The sequence below is a fragment of the Lutjanus erythropterus genome, chromosome 19 (assembly GCF_056507025.1).
Source record: "Lutjanus erythropterus isolate fLutEry1 chromosome 19, fLutEry1.hap2, whole genome shotgun sequence".
NCBI lineage: Eukaryota > Metazoa > Chordata > Actinopteri > Lutjaniformes > Lutjanidae > Lutjanus > Lutjanus erythropterus.
Genome location: NC_139335.1, coordinates 17,655,494 through 17,680,160, shown reverse-complemented (window position 1 = coordinate 17,680,160; position 24,667 = coordinate 17,655,494). Strand labels below are relative to the sequence as shown.

The following is a 24,667-nucleotide window of genomic DNA, read 5'->3' as shown; positions in this document are numbered from 1 at the left end:
CAGCAGGAACCAACAACTTTTACAGCGTCAAATACAGGTGAAAATCAGTTCAAAGAGATTGGGTTTCTTTAAGTGAGTTGGACATGTGAGGGTGACAATTAAACACTGTCAAGCTTTTATCATGATGGCAAGGTGTCATGACATGCTTGTTGTTGCTTTTTTCAGACGGAAAGCGAAAGTAAACCTGCAAACTGAGTATATTTTATTACCTACAGATGACGAAACAAAGTGTTTCTGACATGTGATTATGTCTACGTCTAGAAGAAAATATCTGGGAAGAACAGAGACAATCTTAAGAGGACAGGAGACACAAATACAGTCACATTCACAACCCGATCTATTAAAGTAACTTTATGTAGCTATTGTACCTTAACAAACAGTTTAAAAATCATTTTGCTATATTGAATTGTAAAAGGATGAATGCTGCCTCTATCATTTCCACATTGTGCACCGTCAGCCTGTTCTCTCACTATGTAACTCTGGTGGCTGGTTCAAGTGCATAACGCTTTACAGCTAGTCGCATACCACCAACTATTTAGCTGATTCAAGTAAACATTAATGATATTTTAGGAAGAAAATGTTTTCTGATTTTCCTGCTCTGCCTCTGCTTTGCTAAATGTAGGTGGTTTTAGCTGGTTAGCTGTTAGCTTTGTTAGCCATACAGCCCAGACTTGGTGTTTACAATGCTAGCACACTTTGCACCGCTGGGAAGAGGAGGAGGTTTTCAGGCCTGAATTTGGGGGAAATACTGGTGGGAAGTGATGCCAATGCACCACAGGGCTGTATTACAGAAACTTTCCAACTTGCAGATCCTATCTTTAAGGAGAAATCTGTGACACATTTAATGTAATTTATCATAAAATGACCATGACAAAAATAACAAATATTACATAATGTTGCTTTAGTGTGATGGGCCACCCAAAATCAAAATTATGATTGATTTTGTTATTGACATTATGATTCACCTGTAGATTTCTGCAAAGCAGGCTGTTAAACATCAGTGGAGAAGCAACAAGTTTCAACCATGGTTGAAAGTATCAAAAATTCATTACAACGTCTCAAACGACTCCTGCAGCATAATTCATTTCTCAGTTATCCACTTTCTCATATGCTGCAAACACTTGAGTGTTTGCAACAAAAACAATGACTGTTTCCAACATGCTGAACAGATGGGACAGATGGCGCGATGGAAAGCTGAGATGTGAATCTATAATCACACTTTTGTGCACAACAAAGAGTTTTCAGCATTAGAATTCAGCGTAGCTAACATGAATTCAATCTGACCAGCCATACTTCTTCATTAGGGAGCAAACTTTCACAGCCAAACTTTAAGTCTACATGAGGTGAATGTTTCATTTTTTGGGTGGAGTATCACTTTAAGGACGTCAGGAAAATGACACCAGTATAACACCAGGCACGTCCCATTGTGCTGGTGAATTTAATTAGCAGTTTTGCTGCTAATCGGCAGGGGAGCTGAGAGACATGCAGCGGTTAAATCAAAGTGTGCCACTAGTGACTATGAGTTAGGATGCCAGACATCTTTGGACTGCAAATGAGCTTGTGGGAACTGAAGCCTGGGGAGTTGGCTAGAAACAAACAGAGAACCAAACAAACCCCGATGCAACAGTGTATTTCTGAGCTTACAACATGCACAGTAGTACATCCATCAGACGCATCACGCTGGCATTAATCAAAGTATGACTGCTGCTGTGTTCAAGCTACAGCGCTCCCTGTTTTATGTGATAATGAGACAATTTGACAGTTCAAACTTTTACTTATTCTCATTGTTTGCCTTCTTTCATCAAAAAAGGTACAACAATTTGCTCAAATTTGCAGATAATGCCACACAATGACCACAGTCAGTTTTAGATTTTGTATGTTACATTTAAGGATTTGCATGGATCCCCCAATGTATATCAAATATTTGATTCCTTATGAGACTCACTGCAGAATTCTCTGTCCACTGATATTATGCTCTTAATCCTTTATTGTACAGTGTTAGCTCTATGCAACATACTCATTTTTGGTCTTTTACACTCACAAAATATGTCCTCAATTATGGCACAATAGCAGTTTTTTAAAATTTGTTACATGACAAATGTTGAATCCCTTTTTGCATCCTTTCTCACATGATTCAGCTCCACCAAGTCTCTCCACAAACAGAAACTGATAACGTCATTTTACAATTTGGAAAAAAGTATTGTAATAAATGCCATTTAAATTTTAATCAATAATCTTTTTTTTCATTACTTACCATCATGTTACTGTGTTCTCTTAAGGTAATGCACACTAAAGTTTAGCCCCCAAAAATATTTGTTTAGAATTTCTTTAAATAATGTTTATTTGTTCTAATTAATAACCAAAACATCCTCTCTGTTTTTTTTTAACAACTGGCATCACAATGTATACCATAGAGGGTTATTTGTGAGGCACTACAATTAAATGTAAACAATACAAAGGAATGGTAGAATGAGAAATTTTGGTCTGATGTAAAGGGAATAGAAGAATTTATCTAGAAAATGTCTTCTGCTAATGTCCTTAACTTATGAACATTTCCAACACAAATACTGTATAAATACACCCTTGGAAAACAACAATAATTCTTCTGAGACTCAAGTGAGATAAACAGCTACTTCAAGAAAGCACGAACTATCTCCACAGTCTGCAGATCTCCCCCAGTTTATCCCAGTAGAGAGTCAGAAGACAGGGCAACATGGAAACTTACCTAATTCTCTGGAGACAGGAGACACTGCAGCACTCTCCCCAATCTTAGACATTGCATCAAAATACAACTTTCCTGCCAGGGTCATTGCTGGGAAAATGATAAAATGACCATTAATGTTTGTCAGAATAGTTTGGGAAATGTGTAGGCTCCCTAATAAGTGGTGAAGACCAGAACCAAAACCCTAAATATTATCTAAAATGAGCCATTTCATGAGCCTGTACTTTAAGATATGTTTTCTGTCGAAGTGGACTAATAAGTAAGAGGATCAGCTCAGTGGTAAAATCCTTTTCTCTCTCAGCCACCATTCAGTTACAAGCATCTGTTTTAAATACCTTGTGTTTAAAATGATACAATATCTGTTAATTATAATATCAAAAGTATCAAAGCTATTAAAAAAACTCTAATTTGACTTCAAGCATCGCAAAACCAGACAGTGTTGAATGATTTTCAGTGGGGCTGTGTGAGGTACTTATGGATAGCCAGTCTATTATTTACAGTAGATGTCGGTCAGCACGCCACCAGTTTGGAGAGGCGAGGAGTACACCAGCATGAGAGTTACGCAATGAACGGCTGTGGACAGGATCGGCAACAAGAGGTACTTTAGCCACTTAAAAGAATCATTATCAGTTTAAATGTACACCATTTTTAAAATACTTTCGCCACTTTACTTTGCCATCAGACAGGAAACTGCTGTTGTATAAGACAAATATCACTGTCCCCAATCCAACCAAACTCCTTAGGTGAAATCAGTTATTTTAACTTGCAGAACAAAGGGAAATCTGAAAAGGCTGATGGAAAGATCAAGCAGTGAAAATATTCTAAATATAGAGTACACTTACACTGTTATTGATTGTTTTTAGGTTTGGGATTGTTTTTAGACATTCTTTCAACTGCCTAAAATACCTTTTGTTGCTGTGCCTGTCTTTAGCAATATGTTGCTTTGCGTCCATGCTGGCGCCCCTCTCTACATCTCTAAACTGGAGGCAAGTTGACCAGCATCTATTGCAGGTAATACACCGACTATCGATAAGTACTTCATACAACCCCGCAACAAATAATCTGAACTATCCATTTAATGTAGTAAAAATGCTCACCAGCCACTGATTTCTCATAGTTCTTGCCCAGGTTGACCAGATTCCTCAGTCCTGGGTTGAACTGGTCCATCACACTCTGGGTGGGCGGAGACAGACGGAGAGACAGAGTTAGTCGAAATCTCACTTAAGGCTTTAATGGTCATGCGGTCGACACACCACCAAAGTTAACAGGTAGGTGACTGTCCACCTGACTGAGTGACATCAGGTGTAATAAGGTGGGGAAGAGTGAAATATACACAGTCATGTTAGACTCTGCTGACTATTTATTAACAGAAACTATAAACTATGACCTTTAGGCGCAAATTCAACTGCATGCTACAGAGTGTGACATGGAAAATGACACAGATGGAAAAATGAAAGACAATCCTGCAACAAGAAAAGAAAGAATAAAAGTACGAGAATGAGAGGAAACAAAGTGAGGTCCTCATTCTTAACATTCCTTGATCAACTATTATCCCTAATCATGTCTCAGCACTTATCTCTGTAATTATGTAAATTACTGAGCTATGAGAGGATACAGTCTTAACTCAGGTTCTCACCCAAGACCAGAACGCAGGAAATGATACAACTACGGTAAACCACCTTAAATAACACGTGGCAAACAGTTTTTCATGAGGCAGCAGGGATCACAAAGAGGGATGTAAGTAAGTATTTTCATTGCACATTGATCTGTCAATTATTTTCTCAAACAATGGATCAGTTATTTTTAAAATGTCAGACAATGGTGAAAAAATGTTGATTATCATTTCCCATCTCTAGAGATGACGTCCTCTGATGTCTGGGCTTTTTTACACAAAGATTTTCAGTTAACTGTGATAGAGGACTAAAGTAATCAGAATATATTCACATTTCAGGAGGCTGGAATAAGTGAATTTTGACTTTTTTTTTCTTAAAAAACATTACTCATACCGATTACCTAATTATCAAAATAGTTGATGATTAACATAATAGTTGACAACTAATTGATTAATTGTTGCATTTCTAATCACAAATATCTGATTCAGACCTTTATATGTAACTTATAAACAGGCCCACACAGAATCTGAACCATAGAATTCAGACACTTCCACAGATTTTAAATTAACAGAGATGCCGCTTGTAAAACTCAATGTTGTGTAGAACATTACCAGTTATTCATGCATTTGTTTGCATATGTGTCGAAGTGGTAACTGTTGAGAGATAAATGATTTATGGTTTCTAAAATTAAGTTTTGGTTCCTTTGCCCCACATTGATATTGTCAGACTTAGGGCTTTGAATTTTTATTTGAAATTCAAACAGTCATTCAAGCATTAGGCAAAAAGTTAATATTGAAACTAATGTCCTGTTTGGATTCAAAATTTACAGTCTACAAGCACAGCAGACCATCTGAAATAGTCTGCATTGTGATTCAGCAGAGAACTGTCAGCTCGATCTGTTGCATGCCCTGTTGACAAATCAGTTGTTTTGTTTGCCACAAAAGAGGAGGACACAACAAGCAAAGCTGTCTTGAGCAATTACAGGACTCTAAAAATTTTAACCATATGGGCAGGATTTTGTAGACGTGCACACTTTGGCAGATCAACACTAAGTTGGACTAAGAGGCAAAGTATAGGCTAGTTTGAACAATATATATACAATATATAACATATTTTGTTGTTGGACATAATCGGTAATATTGTCTAGTATAAAGTTATGATGGTCAATTTAAGAATTAATCTACAGTAAGTTAAAAGTCGCTTGTGTCAAATGTGCAGGAAGGTCTAATGTTAGGTGTGGTGCAGTCATGTCAGCAGTACAAGGAGCCAAAAAGTGTATCTTTGTAAATTGCTGATCACATAAATATATATTTAAAAAAAAAACATCTTTGTTTTCAGTTACAATAAGGCATGAGGTCTGCTGTGTGTTTAATTTGGGGGTTAGGGCAAAGAGTAGGTTAGTAAACAACATTTTAGGTTAGAGTTTTGTTAGTTTAGCCAGAAAGTGACAAGATGGCCCAAAGCAAGCTGACAAGATCATCCATCAGGCACACAACACTCTGTATAACACAGCACTCTGGGAAAATACCAAGTTTTTATGGAGCCCTGGACAATTACTACAACAGTGAGCTTATAAAACAACGAAAATAATGTTGGCAACAACATTTGATTGAATGTTGTGTTATTTCAAATTCATTCAAACTTGATTTTTGGACAAAAGTGACAGCCCTAGACAGAATTCATGAAATATATATAAGCATGAGATCATTCACATTACAAAAATCCTCAGGCAGCAAGGACATCATATCTTGGCCTTTGTTTGCTGTATTCTCATGTAAACAGAGAGCATTCTGGGAGCCTTGGGCTCCTGTTGATTATAGCTGCGAGCCAGAGGTGAGGGCTGCCGAGGAGCCTGCTGTATAATCTTACCACACAACACACACAGCCAGCTAAATTATTAAACCTGGAGTCTTTTTCCTGCATTTCATCACACACAAGGAGCTGTGGGGGCTGTCCCAAGAGGAGGCTGGAGAATAAAAGCTAAGCAAAGAAATGCTTGTGAGAAAAGCACTAGGTCTGTTTTTTTTCACCTCCACTCTTTGTACATACTCACCTTCACTTTGCCACCTGTGGAGTGCAACATGCGCACCTGGCTGCAGTGTGGCAAGTTAAAACTCTTCTTTGGAGAACTGAACGGTTTAGATTTATCTTTTAATCCCAGTGAAGTCACATAGAAAGCAGTGATCCCTAAGGAGCTACTGACCATTTATTAAAATAGTTTTGAAGGACACTTTCCCCACTGTCAAACAGTGCAAAAAAAGTAACAGCAATTCACTTTCAAAGCAGCCACTTATCTTTGGAAAATAAATTCAGCTTAATTACTGGAGGCACAGATGCCAGAGTACACTAAAGATCAGCTCAAATGATGCTGATCAACCGAGGCAGCACTTTAATGAGGAAGTGGCACTCCTAGGGTGGGGCTATTTTCTTCAAAACCACTGATCCAAACTCACTAATAGTCAGTTAATTACTGGCTCCCAGAATCTCTCTGCACTCCAAGTAAAGACAGTTTCATTAAACTGTTGCAGCACTGTAGTCTGTCTGTATCTGAATGATGCAGAACTTAAAGGGACAGTTCCAAATCAAAAATGCACATCTTTCCCCTGGGTTGTAGGGCTTTTAATCCATCTAGATTGTCTTGGTGTGAACTGCCGAATGTTGGCGATATCGGGCCAAGTGTCAACTTTCCTATTATTCAAGCAAATCTCTACGGCCAATATCTCCAGAACTCTGCAACTCATACGAAATCAATCCAAACACATAAATAGAACACAGGCAACAATAAAAATACATACTTTTGGTTTTTAGGTGAACCGTCCCTTTAAATGGAGAAGAAGTAAGACTAGGGATTAGTCTTACTTCTTCTCTACTTCTTCTAAGTGATAAACAGCTCTGGAAAAAAAAATTACCACTCCAAATTTTCCTCAATCAACATCTCTTCATGTGTGACAGCTATTTCAGCGTCTGTTGAATTCTGTCTGGGAAAAATGCTAATTGACGCTGTACGCTAGATAGCATCTCAGTGTTACTGTAAATAGGCCTAATTATCTCCAGGAGTAGCACGCTAGCTCAGTGTTTGTAGCTAGAAACAACAGCAGTGCATCGAAATGATGTCATTTCATTTTTCAGCAAAAATACATTCTGGATTTGAAACTTTTCAGGCAACACAAACTGAAACATCATTTATTGTTACTGTGACTTTAATAGTTATTCTACTTTGTATATCATTGTCTTAACAGTTGGACACTTGAATGTCTGCTTGCCAGTAATAATCAAATGCAGAGGCAATTATGCAATATGATAACGATGACATCATCTCACATTTAGAACCGGCCTTTTGAGGGAAAGAGTGATGCTCATGTGACCCAGGATGAAACCGAGTTTTACAAACCTGAATTAAACCGTTTAACTATTTTGACTATCCATTAATTGTTAAGAGTAATTTTTATGCAAAAATGGCAGTAAATGCAGTTTTCAGCATCTCAAGTATGGAGGTTCCCCACTTTTCTCCATTTATTATCATATTAAATTGAATATCTTTGGATTTTTGACTGACAAAACAAGACATGTAAACACAGCACCTTAGACTTTTCATTATCTTCTGATATTTAATACACATTGCAGCCCTTGATTAAACAGTAAAGTTGATATCAGCTGATAAATAAGCCAATTTGTTTGGAGGCAAAAGAAAATTGACTTCAGGCAAGTAAATTTCTGACTCAGTCTTGCAAGTGAAAATGCAACCCATTAACAAAGAACACTGTTCTGTATGAAGAATATCAGCCAGCACAAAACAGTATCAGCCCCAAAATCCAGTATTGGACCCTAGTCATTAGTGTACTAAATAAAATATGTTCATTTTATTCAAACACATACCTATAAATAGTAAAACCAGAAAAACTTGTAGTGGTCTCTATTTTTCAGGGTCCAACAATACTGGATTTCTGGGGCCAATACCAATATTAGGGCGTAATAACGTTCTGTTATTGATATATTATATTCTTTATACAGAACATAATAAACAAAATATAGCATATATACATAAATAAACATTTTTGGCAATGATCCCTCAAACACTTGGTTAACACTTTGACAAAGATAAGTAATGAAGGCAGGATATTTTTATTAATGATTATATTTTTCTTGATTAATTGATAAGTTTATGGTCCATAAAATATCAGAAAATTGTAAAAAAAAACAAAAAACTTTCTTGTCCACAATGATATCAGGGCATTTATACATAAACGCTCACTGGTATTTTAGTAATTATAAATAACTTTAAATAAAAACAGAAACACCACAAATATACGTATATATTTAACCTGTACTGAAAAAAAAAAGATCAAATACACAAAAATTGCTGCCTAAAGTGAAAAATAATCTGCACTGGGTTCTGTTTGAAAAAAAGTTTTCATCTCAGCACATACCATATATCAATATCAATATAGACTGATATAGCAGAGATATGCCAATATCAGGCTGATAATATCTGTCAGGCTCTTCTGTATATTATATTCTGTATGAAAAATAATAATTAATGATGTAGCTATCAAAATCTGATTTTTTCCCCCACTCCCTCATGTCAGTATCTGTCGAGCATTAGTCATTAGTTTACACAATGAAAAAAGTTTATTTTATTCAAAAACACACTTATAAATACTAAAACCAGAGAAGTGACTGACTATTAAGAATCAAAAAGTGGATTTATTCCAGCTTGAGTTCACCTCTCACTCCATCTTTGTTACTATGAGCCAGTAAACGGTTTGACCACCTGAGCACCGCTGATTAGAAACACCTGTTAACCGCTGCTCAGGCGGTAAAAGTCGGCTGAAAGTTGACCAGCAGCAGCTCGGACCGCTTCAGCGGTGGACACACACAGGTATGGAGGTATTTTTGTTCTGGTGTCGTGGTCACACCTGTTGTATTCACACCAGCACCCACCTTGTATGTACTTTCAGTCAGCTTGGACACCTCCTCCACGCTCCTCGACATGTTGAACGTTAGATCCTCCAGACGCCCGACAGAGGAAAAAACAGGAATAATTATTTAAAAAAAAAAAAAGAAAGAAAAGAAAAAAAAAACAACAAGTGACCAAACCTACGGACACATAAAATTCCTCATAGCCAGCAGGAGACGCAAGACGCACACACAGCAACAACAAAAAAAAAGATAAAACTGAAGAGGGGGAAAAAAAAGTATATAAGCCCAGAGACGGAGCTGCTGTCTGTCGGTGCTGCTGCTGCGTGTGAGCGCACAGAAAAGAGCTGAGCTGTCAAACTTGTTGTAGGTGGTGAGTTGAGAGGAGGGGAGGAGGCCTGTTTGTGGAGGTAGGGAAGTAGGAAAAGGTGGTGGACAGGTGTCAAGTCGACCGGAATGACGAGGAGGGGAGAAAAAAGACACTTCCGGTTGGCTGCCTTCAAATTAAACCTCCACGTTGTGGGTTTTCCTAAACCGTTGATCACAAAGTGTTGAAGCCCCCGAGGAAATCTGAACACATTGTGTGAAATAAGATGACCTGGTAACTGATATTTTACAGGAGATTAATATTTTTATTCTTTTTTATTTTTATCTATTTATATTAACATTGTATGATGCCGTCTGCCTCTTCTTTTATCCATATTTCTAGTCATTTTTTTGTTGACTTTTGTCTTGTTTTCATTGTTCTTATCTTTTTAGTACTCTCTTTGTTTTTTTACTATGTCTTAGTGTCTTTTGCTTTCTTTTAATTCTACTTCAATTTCAGCATGATTTTGTTTTGCTTCTGTTTGGCCTTACTGTGTTGGCTTACATTGTTTATTCTGCTCCTTTGCTTTGTCTGTCAAAGCACTTTGTAAACTCTGTTTTAAAGGTGCTAAATAAAGCTATCATTATTGTTATTATTATCATTGTTGTTGTTATTGATAAAGGCTTTCTTACCCTTAAATTGACAAGCATTTATAAATAATTTAGGAAACTAATTCTATTTTCTAATGTATGAAGGCTAGAATAACAAATTTTCATGATTTTTTTAAACATGATTTTTCAATTTACACTCTGTGTCTCTCGAGATAGCGTAGACTGGGGACTGTTGTGACAATTCCTTCAATCGGACACTTGCACATGTTCAGTTAGACCCTCTCCCCATGCAGGAAGACAGAAACATTCAACATCTGCTGCTGTATTTACTGAAAAAAATAATATTTTGAAGGTAAGTAATTTCATAAGCTGTATTGTACTGTTCTGACCTTTTTATGAATCAATCAAAACTCGCTTAGTTTTGAATCCTTCTTTTGTTGATATCTAATAAACATGATTAGAATGTGCTGAGCTTGTGTGTCTAGCGGGCACATGATGATCTGTCATGACTGATAGATTGGGGACAGCCGCAACATGTTGCCAAGCTGAGCAGCCAAATCAAAACAGACCACATAAGCCATTGTGGGGTACATGAAAGGAACCAAATCTAATCTTTGAATAAACAAGGAGCTATTAACATTTATAAACTAAACATCGTGTTCCTGTTTGTATTCTACCATCCCCCATGTGCTTCCACTACACAAGCAATGTCCCATCAGCAATGAAAGTTGAGCAAACAGGGAAAATGCTGTGAGAGTTTCAACCGTGTATAAATAATGCACATTTAAGAGTAAAATAACATCTCCATCAACAGTGAGCCAGTGGTGATGGCTGAGAGTTTCAAATACCTTGGTATCACCATTGACACCCACAAACGCTGCCAACAGAGACTCTCTGCCATCCGCACTTTCAGTCACACCCCACCTTCTGCTCCTCCTGTACAGGAGTATCACAGAACCCATCCTCTTCTATTGTTCCACATGTTTCTTCCCAATGCTCACCGTCACCAACAGATCCAAACTACTCAAAATCACACGATGCCTCTAAAATCATCGGTCTCCCTACCTCAAACCTCTCAGCCCTCATTAACACTGGCATCACATGCAAGACACTCACAATAGCACATGACCCCAGCGACCCCCCAAACTCCTTTTTAGACTCCATTTTCCATCGGGCCGCAGACACAGATCCCTGATCTGTAAAAGAGCATCTATCTATCTAAATATTTCATACTTTTGTATTGTTGATTATCTGTTGATTATGGGCCTCAAAACATATGTATATCTGTGAGTGATTGTTCCTGCTTTATGTCCTTATCTGTGTCCATGAAGATACAGACATTCAAAGCTTGATTATAAAGTTTTAAAAATGGTATTCACTATTTTTCAACAAGAACATACCTATAAAGTTAACCTTAGAAAACATTTTTCTAAAACAAATGAATCTGTAAGAAGGACCACAAAAATAAATGTTGATGTTACATAAAAATTACATTACATTAAAATGTATTACCTTGCTGACAGAAGATATATGAGGGGAATAAAATCATGAGCTTGTCAAATGCCAAGGCTGCCCTAAATCAAGGGAACATGTGCCAAAAGTGGCCTGGGGGCCCAAAATTGTGTGGTTCTGCAATATAGAGTTTATACAGGAGGCTCAGATTTAATAATGATGATATGTATGTTTAAAAAAACAACCTTGTGTTATGAGCATGTCTGTTTCATAGCTGGTTTCACTTCTTATGACTCCACTGTCGATTTAACATCCCTTTTTGACTCTTAAAATCTCGTTTAATTTTTGTGCTTTTACTTTGAAGGCCTACTTTGAAGTATTGTCCCGGATGTCTCTGTCTGGCTTGACAGTTGCTGCAGGCAGGTGGAAAAAAAAGGTGGACAACAGACGGAATACTGGAGATGGGCGCTCCCTGGAGGCAACTAATCCATAATACAATGAAAGCACACATCACACCATCTACTGCCCCTCTGCCAACCAGGGTAAAGTTTTAAAACACACGAATTTAAGATATTTAGACAGTCTTAACTTTCTTTAACTGTGGAAGTGTTAGTAATAATTTATGTGGACAAAGTATCTTCTTATTTTTTATTTTTTTTCCTTTTATACATCAGTTTCTTCCCTGTTTTTACCAGTGGTTAAAACTGACAGAATTGTGCTGTCCAACTTAAGCTTCAGTGTTACAACTTAAAATAGTACATAATAGATTTATTAGACTATTTTGCTAAGATTTTCTACAAGCTTGCAGTGATACTTTGTAAAAAAAAAAAAATTAAAGCATTATTTATATAAAGTAGCTTAGATGATATTTGTTGTCTTAAACAAGTAACAGATTGTTGGATGCAGGGTTCATTACACATATACCAGGCAAAACAGTTGTATTTCTGACATTAGAAGCTACAGGTGGGAGCTGCCTGTTTGAAATGGCACATGATGGCATGGACGAAGTTTCATAATTTACCACTAGATGTCCCTCATGGTCAGCTGATTTTCTCACAGGCTGGGAGAAGTTTCACAACCTTTGAGACAAAGAAAATCAACATATATTTGCATGACATGCGTGTAATTGTAAATACGAATCTCTTGCATGCTTTGCTGTTTTGCATGTTTTAATATTCAGTGGTGTTTTGAATATCTTTACTTGCTTTCTTTATATTTTATGACAAGCTTACATGATTAATACATGATCAATACAACCTCGCATACAGGCTGTGCACGTTTTTGTAGTATTTGGACGTCTTGACAGCAAATCAAACAAAGCAAGGGCAAATATCACGAGTATCAATTGCCAGAGTAAATATCCCTAGCCTTTGCTTTGTAAATGTCATTTGATGTTAAAACTATGGAAAGCTCCCCGCAGCCATGGGGAGCTACAAAAGGAGCTGAATGTAAAATGAGATTGTACCCCGAGGCACTGAACACATACCACTGCTTTTAGCCCCTCAAAATGCTGTAAGGTGACACATACAACGTAATTAGTCTCCAAAGACTCTATGTGAGTGGTATTCTATTTTTCTTTATCTTGCTGTTATCTCCTGCATCACAGCCGTCCTGACAACCTCCCACTGAGTTATGTTCCTGTAGGCAGCAATCAATACTAAGAGAATGTAATGCTAAATAAAGCAATATGAGGGTCAATTATAACCAGTCGCTCATATTTCTGAAAGGCTGAAAAGTAACTTCAGACTTTCACTAACTTCTGTGAGCTCACAGACAGATGTGAGGTAGTAACAGATTTCTACAGTGCTTTTTTTTGTGAAGTTATGGAACTTCATACATATGGCTCACTATTTCAAAGAAAATATTCAACAAATTTACAATGCAGAGTGAGAAAACGTAGACAATTTTAAGTGCAAACAACTGGATGGTGCATAAATGGCTGCTTATTGAGAGTTAGATTTAGAATAGTAATAGAATATAATTTAAGATGAAAAGGATCTTAGCAGTGTTTTGAGATCAGTCTTGGTTGCGACACTTTTTCAAGGGCTCAGTCTCAGAAATATCAGGCTTTGTGATGAGAGAAACTCATGTTGACACTTACGATCACATTTTTTAATAATCAGCTGATTATGTGAGTGCAGTTATCTCTCCCAGGTGGAAACAACATTCACGTTCATTAATCGCAAACTGATCTGTTCAGTTTACCGTTCACCAAAAAATATGTGCACGTTCAATCAACGTCACTCTTTAAGCACATTTATGCCACAAAGTGGCACAAAGTCTCAGTCTTGATACACTCCTTGTGCATTCATTCAATACCCATACTACCATACTATTAAGTATGGCAGAAAAAGATTTATTATATCCCATACAAAGTATGTCAAATGTGATATTCCAAAGATAACAGGATGTGCAACTGCATCTGGTCGCATTTTGCAGTATGGAAACCAGCATGCTTATCCGGCTTTTCTGATCCTTTGTGATGGGTGTATGAGCAATGGGGTCAAAGTTCAAGGCACCATGTTATGAGGAAGTAGTATATCCCAGTTGTATGCATACTTCATGCAACAGTATGTACTTGGTAAGGGCAGCTACAGTACATACTAAAAATAAAAAGGAAAAGAATGTGATTTGGAATGCAGGGTCAAGTCTTGGACATCTCTCGGTCTCAGTTTAGGGGGTCTTTACTACAACACTGCATCCTACAGTTTTGAGCATGAGGTGTACATCTAATCTTCCAGCCTAAGTGCACCTGGCCTCACTGAGTCTGCTGTTTACAGTAAATAGTCATGCCCTGACAGAGAACCTTTTTGACATTTGGACATCTAATTGTTATCCAAAGTTGACATGTCCATCAGTTGAACGCAGACACCCAGACAGTGTGCTGTGACCTAACTAAAAGACTGCAGATAATGAAGCACCTAAATGTTATTGTTATGACAAAACAGCAAATAAAATTATCTTTTAAAAGGAGATCAAAGAAATATTCGTACTATGATTCATATTTTTTCGAAGTAAGGTGCCATGGTGGCCTACTGGAAGGGGTGTTACTTTACCTCTATATTTGTAGGTCAGAGCATAGAGCTGATTAGATCACCCCTAGTAACTGAAATTAATGCCAACAAGTAATTGCAACCATGTTCAATTTTTGACGCATAGTGGCAGCATACAGCAGGGACTTATTCATCTTGTATGGAGCCTAACTTAAGTGTATCATAATGTATCAGGGGTGGAATTAATCTGCAGATGCTCTGGTTCAAGATGAAACAAAACTTTTCTATGGATGTCATTTTTTTGAGACATAGCAAAGCCCAAAGTGTCCTGGTAGTTGTTGAGGGCTTGCGGCCCCTGTGAGTTAAGTGGACTTAGGAGTCAGCAGTGTCGAGGTTTTTCAAAAACAGTGAAGAGGCCCTTGAGCCTACAGTCATGTGCACAAGAAATGTTAGCCTGATGAGTCTAGTAGTATGAGAGACTACTTGTGGACAAGGCTGGAAGATCCACCCCCGTTGGTCACTCAGGGATGTACACAGCTTTGCAGCCCCTTATGCCTGATGGAGATAATAACTCTCTGTGTCCCATCATCCATCCATTTACTTAATCAGTGACTGGGTGGACCAGTCAACCAATCATAAAACCTGTCAAACTACCCTTAATAAAGTGACATTATTAGCACCAACTAGGGACCAATAAGAGATGGACGAAAGAAAAACGTTGAAGCACAGAATACAAGCACTGCACAGTGTATTAATATGCCTTTGAGTAAGTTATATTGTTCTCTCTGCCAGTGTTGTCCAAGCTATTTGTAACCTCTCATTCTTGTCTCTGTCGTGCATGTCTCCTCAAGGACAGCCTCCCATCTGTTATGACGGAATAGTTAAGTCCACCAAAGCATTCAAAATTCAGTCCACTTATGCTGTGCCAGCAAGGCCACCTCCTTTTCAGACGTGCCATATTTTTTCTCGGCAGCGCTTCACAGTATCAGTAAGTAGACAATGGAGACAGCTTAAGAATTTGCTTCTTGCCCTTGAAGATGGTACACGATTTTGCCGTTTACAATCCAGGAAAATAGCTGGGTGAAATAATAATTTGCGAATATGCTTATTTTAACCCTCACTCTCTGAAACTCTTTGTTTCATTTGTTTATTTATTGACGTCATTCTACTATTGCTAAAATAGTGGTTGGAATAAAACCGAGGAAGATTAAGGTAAAAAACCTCAACTCCTCACTATGCTCAGCCATTTTGACCAGCACTGGGGTGCAGCAGTGGACAAGAGGGCTATTATTTCCTCACTGAGCTGCAATGCTGGAGCTCATTAGTTTCACCAAGCAAGATCATAAATCTAGCCTTAATCTGTGGGGCAAACTGGAGACCTGAAGCCAAACAACTAATTCTCAAATACAACATTGTTTCCAAGTAACAGCTTGACCAGATTTGGCTCTTTTCATGCAATAGAACAACTGCATCAGGAGGACGACAGATAGTGAATGCCATGGTGCATTTAGGGGAAAAACAACAGCCTAGGTGTCACAGTGGCTGCAAAAAATCCATTAGATGAGCAGTCTTCTTCAGCATCACCGTGTTCATAGTACAAATCATCAGTAAACACCAGGCGCTTAGCTCTGACAATCTCACCGTGATGGAAACAGAAACTGGGATTTTAGCAGCTTTTGCGTTGCACTGCATGAAATTATTCAGAGAAACTGTTTCCAAGTTGAGACAGGCATAAATCTCAGTCTAAAATAAAACAAGTCTTGAAGTTTAAATTTCAAACCCTAAACAAGTCATAATGCATAAACATAATTCCATTTCAACAACAGAGCCTCAACTTACCGTTCTTTGTGCATCTTTAAATGTCGTTTGAAATTGAAAGCGTCTCTGTGTAATTTTCAACCCAGTGTTTTGCATGCTGCACTTTGTTTTTTTGTTGATACATGAAAGAAATAATCTGTGGTATATTTTTTTCCGAACTGGACCGCAGTAACATAATCTCAGTTCTTCATGATTCTCTCCTTCAAAACTTGATTGGATGCTGTCTGACTGGTTCAAACAAAGTGGATCTGGGGAATTAGATGTCGACTTGCTGGGAATAAATAGGGCTAAAGCTATGATTTGTTGTGCATTAAAATATCTAAAAACACTAGATATATATTAGATATAAGTTTCCTACAAGCAAGATCATAAATCTGGCCTTGATCTTTATTTTCAGATACAACATTGTTTCCAGGTAACAGCTTGACCAGATCAGACCCGCTTTGTGCAACACAACAACTGCATCAAGAGGATGACAGATATTAAATGCCATGGTGCATTTAGCAGAAAAGCAACACACATCTGACATGCAGTAGCTGCAAAATATCCGTCACATGAGCAGTCTTCTTCAGCCTCACAGAATTCACGGTACAAATCATCAGTAAACACGAGGCGCTGAGCTTTGACAGCCGCATAGTGATGGATACAGAAACTGGGATTTTAGCAGCTTTTGGGTTGCACTGCACCAAATTATTCCCAGAAACTTTTTTTCCAAGTGAGGCAGACATAAATCTCAGTCTAAAATAAAACTTGAATAGATGATGTGTTGGTGCCTGGAGGAGGCTGGAAGTACTTGAGCAAGAGAAAAACTTCATATGTGAAAATAGATTTTTAAATGAATGGATTTAAGGGGGTCAAAACTATTTCCCACGGATTTAAAATCTTATTTTTTACAGGGCTGCAGATAGACAAAATGCCCATTTTGTCATTTCTCAGTGGTGGAAGCATGTTTCTAAACTCATTCTTATTCCAAAGTGATGAGAACAAAGGTCAGAATTTTTATTCTTATGTGGAGAAACTGCAGCTTCACGAAACGGCTGAGTCATCTGTGCAGGTTATTCTTCAACATTATACTGAGGAAGACAAGAGGGGCTGATTTAATGAACAGCAGGCTTACTACAAGCCAATAAGTAACAGAAGGATTCTTGTAAACAGTGCAAGTCACACTTTTTGCCATTTTATTTTCCACTCATGTCCAGTAACATCCACATTTAAAGGTGAGTTTGACTTTTAATGACTAATCACTCTCAGGGCCAAGAGCCAGGTCTCTGTTGACCTTATAAATGGGTAAAATAAATCAGGAAAGTACCTTCAGTGTTGGAGGTGGAAATGGCTTCGCTGGACCTCTGAAATGATTGTACACACCCTCATGCAAACACTCGCACATTCGCACACACACACACTAGTTAACAGGCTTGGGCACCCGGGGGTACACAGCAGCAAGCGTTTGCTCCTGATGATATTGCGGTCAGCAGTGTGTGAAAATTTAATAACATAGTCGATGTCAGGCGCCACATCTCGCTGGATCAGCCGTCTCGGGTAAAACTGCCATGTATGAGCTCTCCATGCTTCAGTGACACCACAAAACATTTACAAACAGTGAACAGAGCAGCCATGATCCCTGTATCAACAACAACTGGTATTTTTATCCATCGGAGGACTGGGTTTATTTGCTTTAGTTGAAGGCTACTGAACATTTTGACTGTTGTGTTTTTACAACTGGAATCTGAACAAATCTGAGGGTCATTCTGTTTTGTGGAGATCAAGTCTCAAGTCTTTGAGTCCAGAATCAAGTCTCAAGTTCCAAGTCCTAAACTTAGAATTTTAAATCCTAAACAAGTCATAATGCCCTCATCACAAAATTATGGAAGTATAATCTACCCTGATGTTATTTGTTAGCCCTCCAGCTAACATATTTTTCATGGCTAACCAACAGCTACAACCAAGTTTATTGCATATTAGTTTATGGTATGCATTTAACTGTATTGTAACAGGACACTTCACCCCTTATGAGTAGGATGTTTGCTAAGAGAATTGGATCATTTTCATTTCATAATAGCTATACACAGAGTAAGCATTTTGGAAACATTTTAATTACTAAATTTAATTACTGAAAAGTTTCTTTTTTTCCTCGCCAGTTTAGCTAGAAAAATTATCCTGGTGAAACTTTTTATTTTCTCCAACTATTTTTTTCTTTTTCTCTTGAAAAAGATTTTTTTTTTAACCTGTTTCAAAGATGAAAAAAAAAATACAAGAACTTTTCCACTAGCCCTTTTGTCCATGCTGAATCAAACTTTGCCACGGTTGATTTGTATTTCCATTACTGCTTTTACTGCGCCAAGCCGTGCAGAACCGTGCCTTAGATGGACTTTATCTGGAGTGGGGCCAAAGTGAGCCCAACCCAGGCAGCCTGTGGTGATGTCTGGCTGACTGTAGCCAACCCGTGATGAACCCCCCTTCTATCCTGCAAACAAGCCTGTGTTGCAAGTTTTGACTCTCAGTTTCAGTCTCTCAGCTTGTGTCTCTGGAGAGCAGAGGAATATATTTTTCAGCTCTCTGTACTTTTATAGCTTCTAACTGAATCTCTGTGATTTGAAGTTTTGTTTCTCTCCTTTTGCTGCTTCATAATTAGAGCTTTTAGATAACAAAATAACACGGGGACTTTTATTTTGAAGAATTTATCAGAAACTTAATGCGTATGTGTATTTGTATCCAGTGTTTTACAGCTTCTCAACTTGAGCTGAGCTGAAATGCAAATCCTTGCCAGTTTGAATCCAAGTTATGTGACCCAACTGCATATCTCTGCTGTTTTGAGCAGGAAAAGGAAATCTGGATGCAGTTTGCTTGAATATACAACCATAATCAGTAAAAGTCATAGAGAAAATGCACCCATTAGTGATGAATAATATTAAACAACATGAGAGCAAACAATGATTGATGCAGCCCTGTTTGAATCAGGGATGTGTGGGTCCTTTTCTTGACCTGCAGTTAGAGCAGGCTTATTGGGCTAATCGGTGTAATTTTGAAAATGCCACAGGTCACAAATGAACTTTTGTCGTCAGGAGAAACAAATGGAAACTGAGCCCGAACACCGTGCTCTATACATCGCTGCCTGTGGCCTTGTGCACTGTAGTTCACATTTAAAGTCACAAGCAGTTGCTATTTTGAAACTCACCTCCATGCCTGGTGGCAGCAGACTTTAACGTGATCACTGATCCCATAATCATTGTGTTTATGCAGAACTCCCTGTAGAATCCAGACATTTTTGATCACACCAAACATCTCAAAGCTGCGAACGCTCGTAATGCGGCACTGAGACATCTCGCCCACGAATCTTGTCTGAATGAGACAAGAGCTGTCATTTTCTTTAGCAACAAAGCTCTGCGCTCAGGGACCTTGATTCCGTGTGTTTGAAGGCTCTTCACACACAAACTCACACACGCACACACACATGCACTAATTGCTGTTTCTGTCATCACTATGCCTTCCCTAAATACTCAAGGTTTGTATTTGGGTTAATTACACTTTCCTAATCCCTCTGAATCTATGACTTGCCATCCGAATCTTATGACAGACGAGAGAGGCTTTATACTGATTTTGTAGTATCACCATCCAGACATTAGATGCATTTTTACTGCAAAGCGAATAGGGCATAGGTGGCTAAATGAACATCTTGTGTTTGTGTTTATAATTTATATGAGAGCATGAGATGGTTTCCAAAGCAAGCAGCTCTTTATCATTTATATGAGAACATGATATCTTTAATTCTCATGATTTGCTATATGAGCTGCATATTCTGGGTGTATCATGGTCCCTTAAGTCCACGTGTCAAGAAAGATTAATAAGCCATGTGGTTTGGTGAGCCGTAAACTGTGCTGAAAAATCACAGTCAAGAAGTGTCCCTCATGTCTAATTCACTGGTCTGCAGGATAGACAGACAGAATAGAGATTCAGGCAGAAAATCATCGTGCATTTTGTACACCAAAGGTAAAGGATGTTTAAAGGTGTGTTTGTGTGTGTGTGGGTCTGAATTTTCCTGCGGTTGATTAACCATGGATGTGCAACTCAACCTTGAGTGGGTACATATTTACACAGGCTTTGAAACCCTCCTCAAAGGGCAATGTGGAAAGCAGTGGAAATAATGCAATGTCCTCCAGCTCTTTGAGCATCGCACCATGTGGCTCGACAAATCCCCTATGAGCATATTAGAGATGTCACAGAGATATGAGGATCTGTAAGACAAACTTTGTTTTACAGAAACACTGGCTGAAAAAGGCAGCAACAGATGCACATCAGAATTCAAAGCAAAAATGATTATCTGGTACCAGGCTAAATTGTTTCAAATCATATTTACAAGATAGGGATTATTTTGTGTCAATTACTAATTATGAATCTGAACAAACAAAAATCACATGCAGGGTTCCTTAAGGCTCCATACTTAGACCTCTTCTATTCAACATCTATGTGCTCCCCCCTGCTCAGATTATGAAATACTATCACATCGCTTAATGCACTTATGTAGATGACGCACAACTCTACGTACCAGAGTCACCAAGGGCAGGAATTTCATAGAGGCCATGAAGGCCATCGCTGCTGTACAACCTCAGTTTGGCCTTAAGTCTATAAAAAAATTGTATGTACTGAAGCCACAGTGGCCATGATGTCCTGCCCTCGCTGCCCCAGCTGTTTTTTCCGTTTTCCCCTCTGCCTCGTGTGTCTTTTGTTGAGATTCTTAATCATTATTTGGCAACAGCAAATAAAACTAACCAGTCGTCGGTTTGATTTCTTGCCTGGGAAACTGGGCTATTTATGACTATAGTTTGATGAATTAGCAAATGAGCTTAATTTAATGAGTTGAGTGAACTCAGAGCAGTACATTAATTCAACCTAAAAGGTTTCAAGTCAGAACAGCTCATGTTTATAAGTTCTGAAAATAAAAAGTTTAAATTGATTTAACTACAGTATTACTAGACTAGAGTAACTAGATTACTAAAATGTATCCATTTACATTAAGTTAACAAGAAATTAGTAGTTGAGTTCATTAAATTTCTGTATGTTTTACAGTGTAGACACTTAACTTCTTCTTAGAATAATCTGTAACTATTGTTTTATATTTGTGTGCTTTCATTTTTTGTTTTATCTTTTAATTGTAATTTTAATGTTTTCTTATGCTTTCTTGTCTTATTTGTAATTTATTTTTTGCTCCCGTGAAGCACTTTCAATTGCCTTGTGTCTAAACGGTGCTATATATAAGTAAACTTGCTTTTCACTTTTTGCTTAACATCTTTGATGAGCTGTGTGAGAGCCATAAAACATTTTTTGCACAAACTTTAGGTTCATAAACCGTATGTCCATATTCATATCCAGCAGGATTACCTCCAGAGCTGAAAATGCTATTAGTGAGTAAAAGGATTGCTTCTCAGTGTCTATAGCCTTGTGAGGAATGACTTGTCTAGTACAAGCCTTCCATCAATTATGCAAAATTTACCACCGTTAATGTGAACAACCTTGAAACTCTTGTGGGGCTTTGGCACAATGAGTCAGTCCAAACTCTCGTTGCGATCAATCAAAGCCACTGTAACTCAGGTGAATGATGGGCTGCTTGGCACAAACCAAGCCTGCGCCAAGTGCCTGCTTCCCTGTAAATCTCCTCCGGCTGTGCATATCAAAAGCATTTGCTGTCACCCTACCAGAATATATGAGCGTTTGATTATCTAATGGTGTCTTCTACTATTCATGAGGCATTGTTATCAAGATTGCATTGAGTAAAGTAGAACAAGGCTAAAACATGATCAAATTATGCAATTCTCCTTTGATTCAGTGCATTGCCTCATAGACCTGCTGTGTGTGTCTTATTTTGCGATGCATGCTTGTATGCAGAAAACTCTCATTAGCTGTACATCTGTGCATGGCTCCGAGTTTAGTTTGAACAAATACAGACTCGCAGGATTTCTGTGAACGCTGTGACAAATAACTGACAGAGTGGGCACACAAATCACTGACTAATCCAATCTATCCAGTCACTAATAATGTGTTTAAACGGCATGAACGCAAACACATTTAGATGATAAACTGTCCACTTTTCTAGTGTTATGCATACATGAAGACACTGCACATCTGTTTCAACTTTATCCAGAATCCTCTCAGCCACGTGGAGTCTGCCGGAGGAACATATGCGTAACGTGATGACACTGACCTTGGCAGTGAGGTTGTTGATCTTGCCTGCCTCATTCTTATCGTATAATAACCATTCCTCTCACACTACCCTTAGACGCACAGATGGTTATTTTTCATGCTCTCAGTTACTCTGTCAATCCCATTTGCTCCCTCAGAGTCAAACGCTCAAGCATCAAGCTCGAACTATTGTTGCTTTTTCAGACCATTCACTGAAACACGCTCGGCTGTCCATGCTCCTCGTCAACCTGTAGCCTCGTCTGTCTTTTGTGCAGACTAAAGTAATAAACTAGAGAGTTTCCCGCTTGATCCAAAGCAGGATGGGCTTATACTGTCAGCCAGTGGGAACAGGAAGTTCATGTTCATAAATAGTGCACTCTATAAATAGGGCCTACATGGATTTATGTCCACAAATAAAATGGTTTTATGTCCTCAGATCCCTCTCCCGATGAAAGTCACATGATCTGCTAATGTCAGTAGAGAGCAGGGCTTAATCACACCAGCAGGAGTGTGTGTACGTGTGCGCACACGGTCTGTGAGCTGGTTGGAGGGAGGGTGGGTTCATCTCTTGGGTAGGAAACGTTGGCTGGTGGTGATTTTGTTAGCAGCGGTGGAATGATCTAGATAATGCACTTATCCATGGCCCCTCTGGGGGAAGGCGAGCCACCGACATCTGATTAGATTCCACAAAGATAAAAGGATCATGATGAGTCACATGTCTAGTTTATTACTGGGTGACTTTGGGAGTCTATCCCATGAATCAACATCAGATAACAAAGTGATGACTTTCTGTGTTTAATCTCCAGTCAAGAAAAACTGATTTGTTTATCTCACTTGCATTTTTTTTTTATCTTAAGCGACTGAGCTGGAAATGAGGTGAGTTTTATTTTCACACCTGCACCAAGTCAGATCATATCTTGTTCTCCATTTTTCCAAATAAGACACAACTGATTCTCACTACTGTTCATAGATTTTTTGATTGAGGGGAGAATCGAGGAATGTGAATTTAGGAGAAACCTGAAATTCCCATGTGAATCAATTACAAAGCATGACAGTTTGACAGAGCATGCAACACTAATAAGACGTAACAAGGCGTAAGGTGTACTTTTTTATCAAATAAGACAAAAAATAGAAATAATATGTTCTTTATTTGACTGCAAACAAATACAGCTATACCCTAATACACCCAATGGTCCACTAATAAGACAACAAGAAAAACTTGCTCTAAAATTAACTTAAAAATTGGAAATGTGTTCTTTATTAGAGGTAATTAGAGACACATTATAGCAGAACTGTACTGTAAACTAAAGTGAAAAAATCTACTACTAATATGTGAACCACATCTACCAAGTAAGTTGTATGTTGTAGCCACTTTCTGAAAATTTGTTGTCAGAGCATTTCTGCCAGCCAGCCAGCGGAGACATATCCCCCACACATTATCTCCCATAACACCATAGCATGTTGAGATGATGTGTTAAATAATGAGATTTCCTTTGGCAAATATTGACAGGCTACATATGGACAGAGCTCGCTGTTTCCTCTTGTTTCAAGTGTTTCTGCTGAGCTGAATTAACATGCTGTGGAGAGTAGCTTCATCTTTGCTGTACAGTGATGACAGTGGCATTGATCATTTCATCTAACTCTTGGCAAGGACGCAAATAAACATATTCTCCAAAATGTGCTACTATTCCTTTAAGACTTTAACACAGAATCATGTGAATTTTCTCCACAGACAGACTCCACATATAAAAGATATTGCTGCACATCTCCACCTTTCCCAAAAAGCAAAATTCAAGGCTCTCTAACAACCTTGAAACTAAGAGGTGACCCAACAGGCTCACAAATTTCCACTGTAAATTTTGTTACAGGCAAGAAAATAGAGGCAGACACGGGCCATTTTACAGTCAACATCTTTATTTGTTGCAGTGGAACACAGATGTTTTGGAGAAAATAGTACAGCCGCTTCAGTGATGCACAATGAGAGATTTGTAGCTGCAGAGCTTTACTGCTTGTTGCAAGACAGACAGAGGAGGGCTGTGTTAAATTTGCAGTCCACACAG

At 38.3% G+C, this 24,667-nt stretch overlaps 1 protein-coding gene across 1 annotated transcript in view; it reads right to left on the bottom strand.

Moving 5' to 3' along the window:
* baiap2l1b (BAR/IMD domain containing adaptor protein 2 like 1b) overlaps nucleotides 1-9,704 on the bottom strand; it is a 49,739-nt gene extending 40,035 nt beyond the window's left edge. Inside the window, exons 1-3 of the mRNA XM_084743993.1 lie at nucleotides 9,277-9,704; nucleotides 3,820-3,895; nucleotides 2,726-2,812 (exon numbers count right to left, since the gene is read on the bottom strand). Coding sequence (XP_084600119.1) covers nucleotides 2,726-2,812; nucleotides 3,820-3,895; nucleotides 9,277-9,327 — 214 coding nt within the window. The 5' untranslated portion in view covers nucleotides 9,328-9,704. The remainder of the gene's footprint in view (nucleotides 1-2,725; nucleotides 2,813-3,819; nucleotides 3,896-9,276) is intronic.
* Between the last annotated feature and the right edge of the window lie 14,963 nt (nucleotides 9,705-24,667).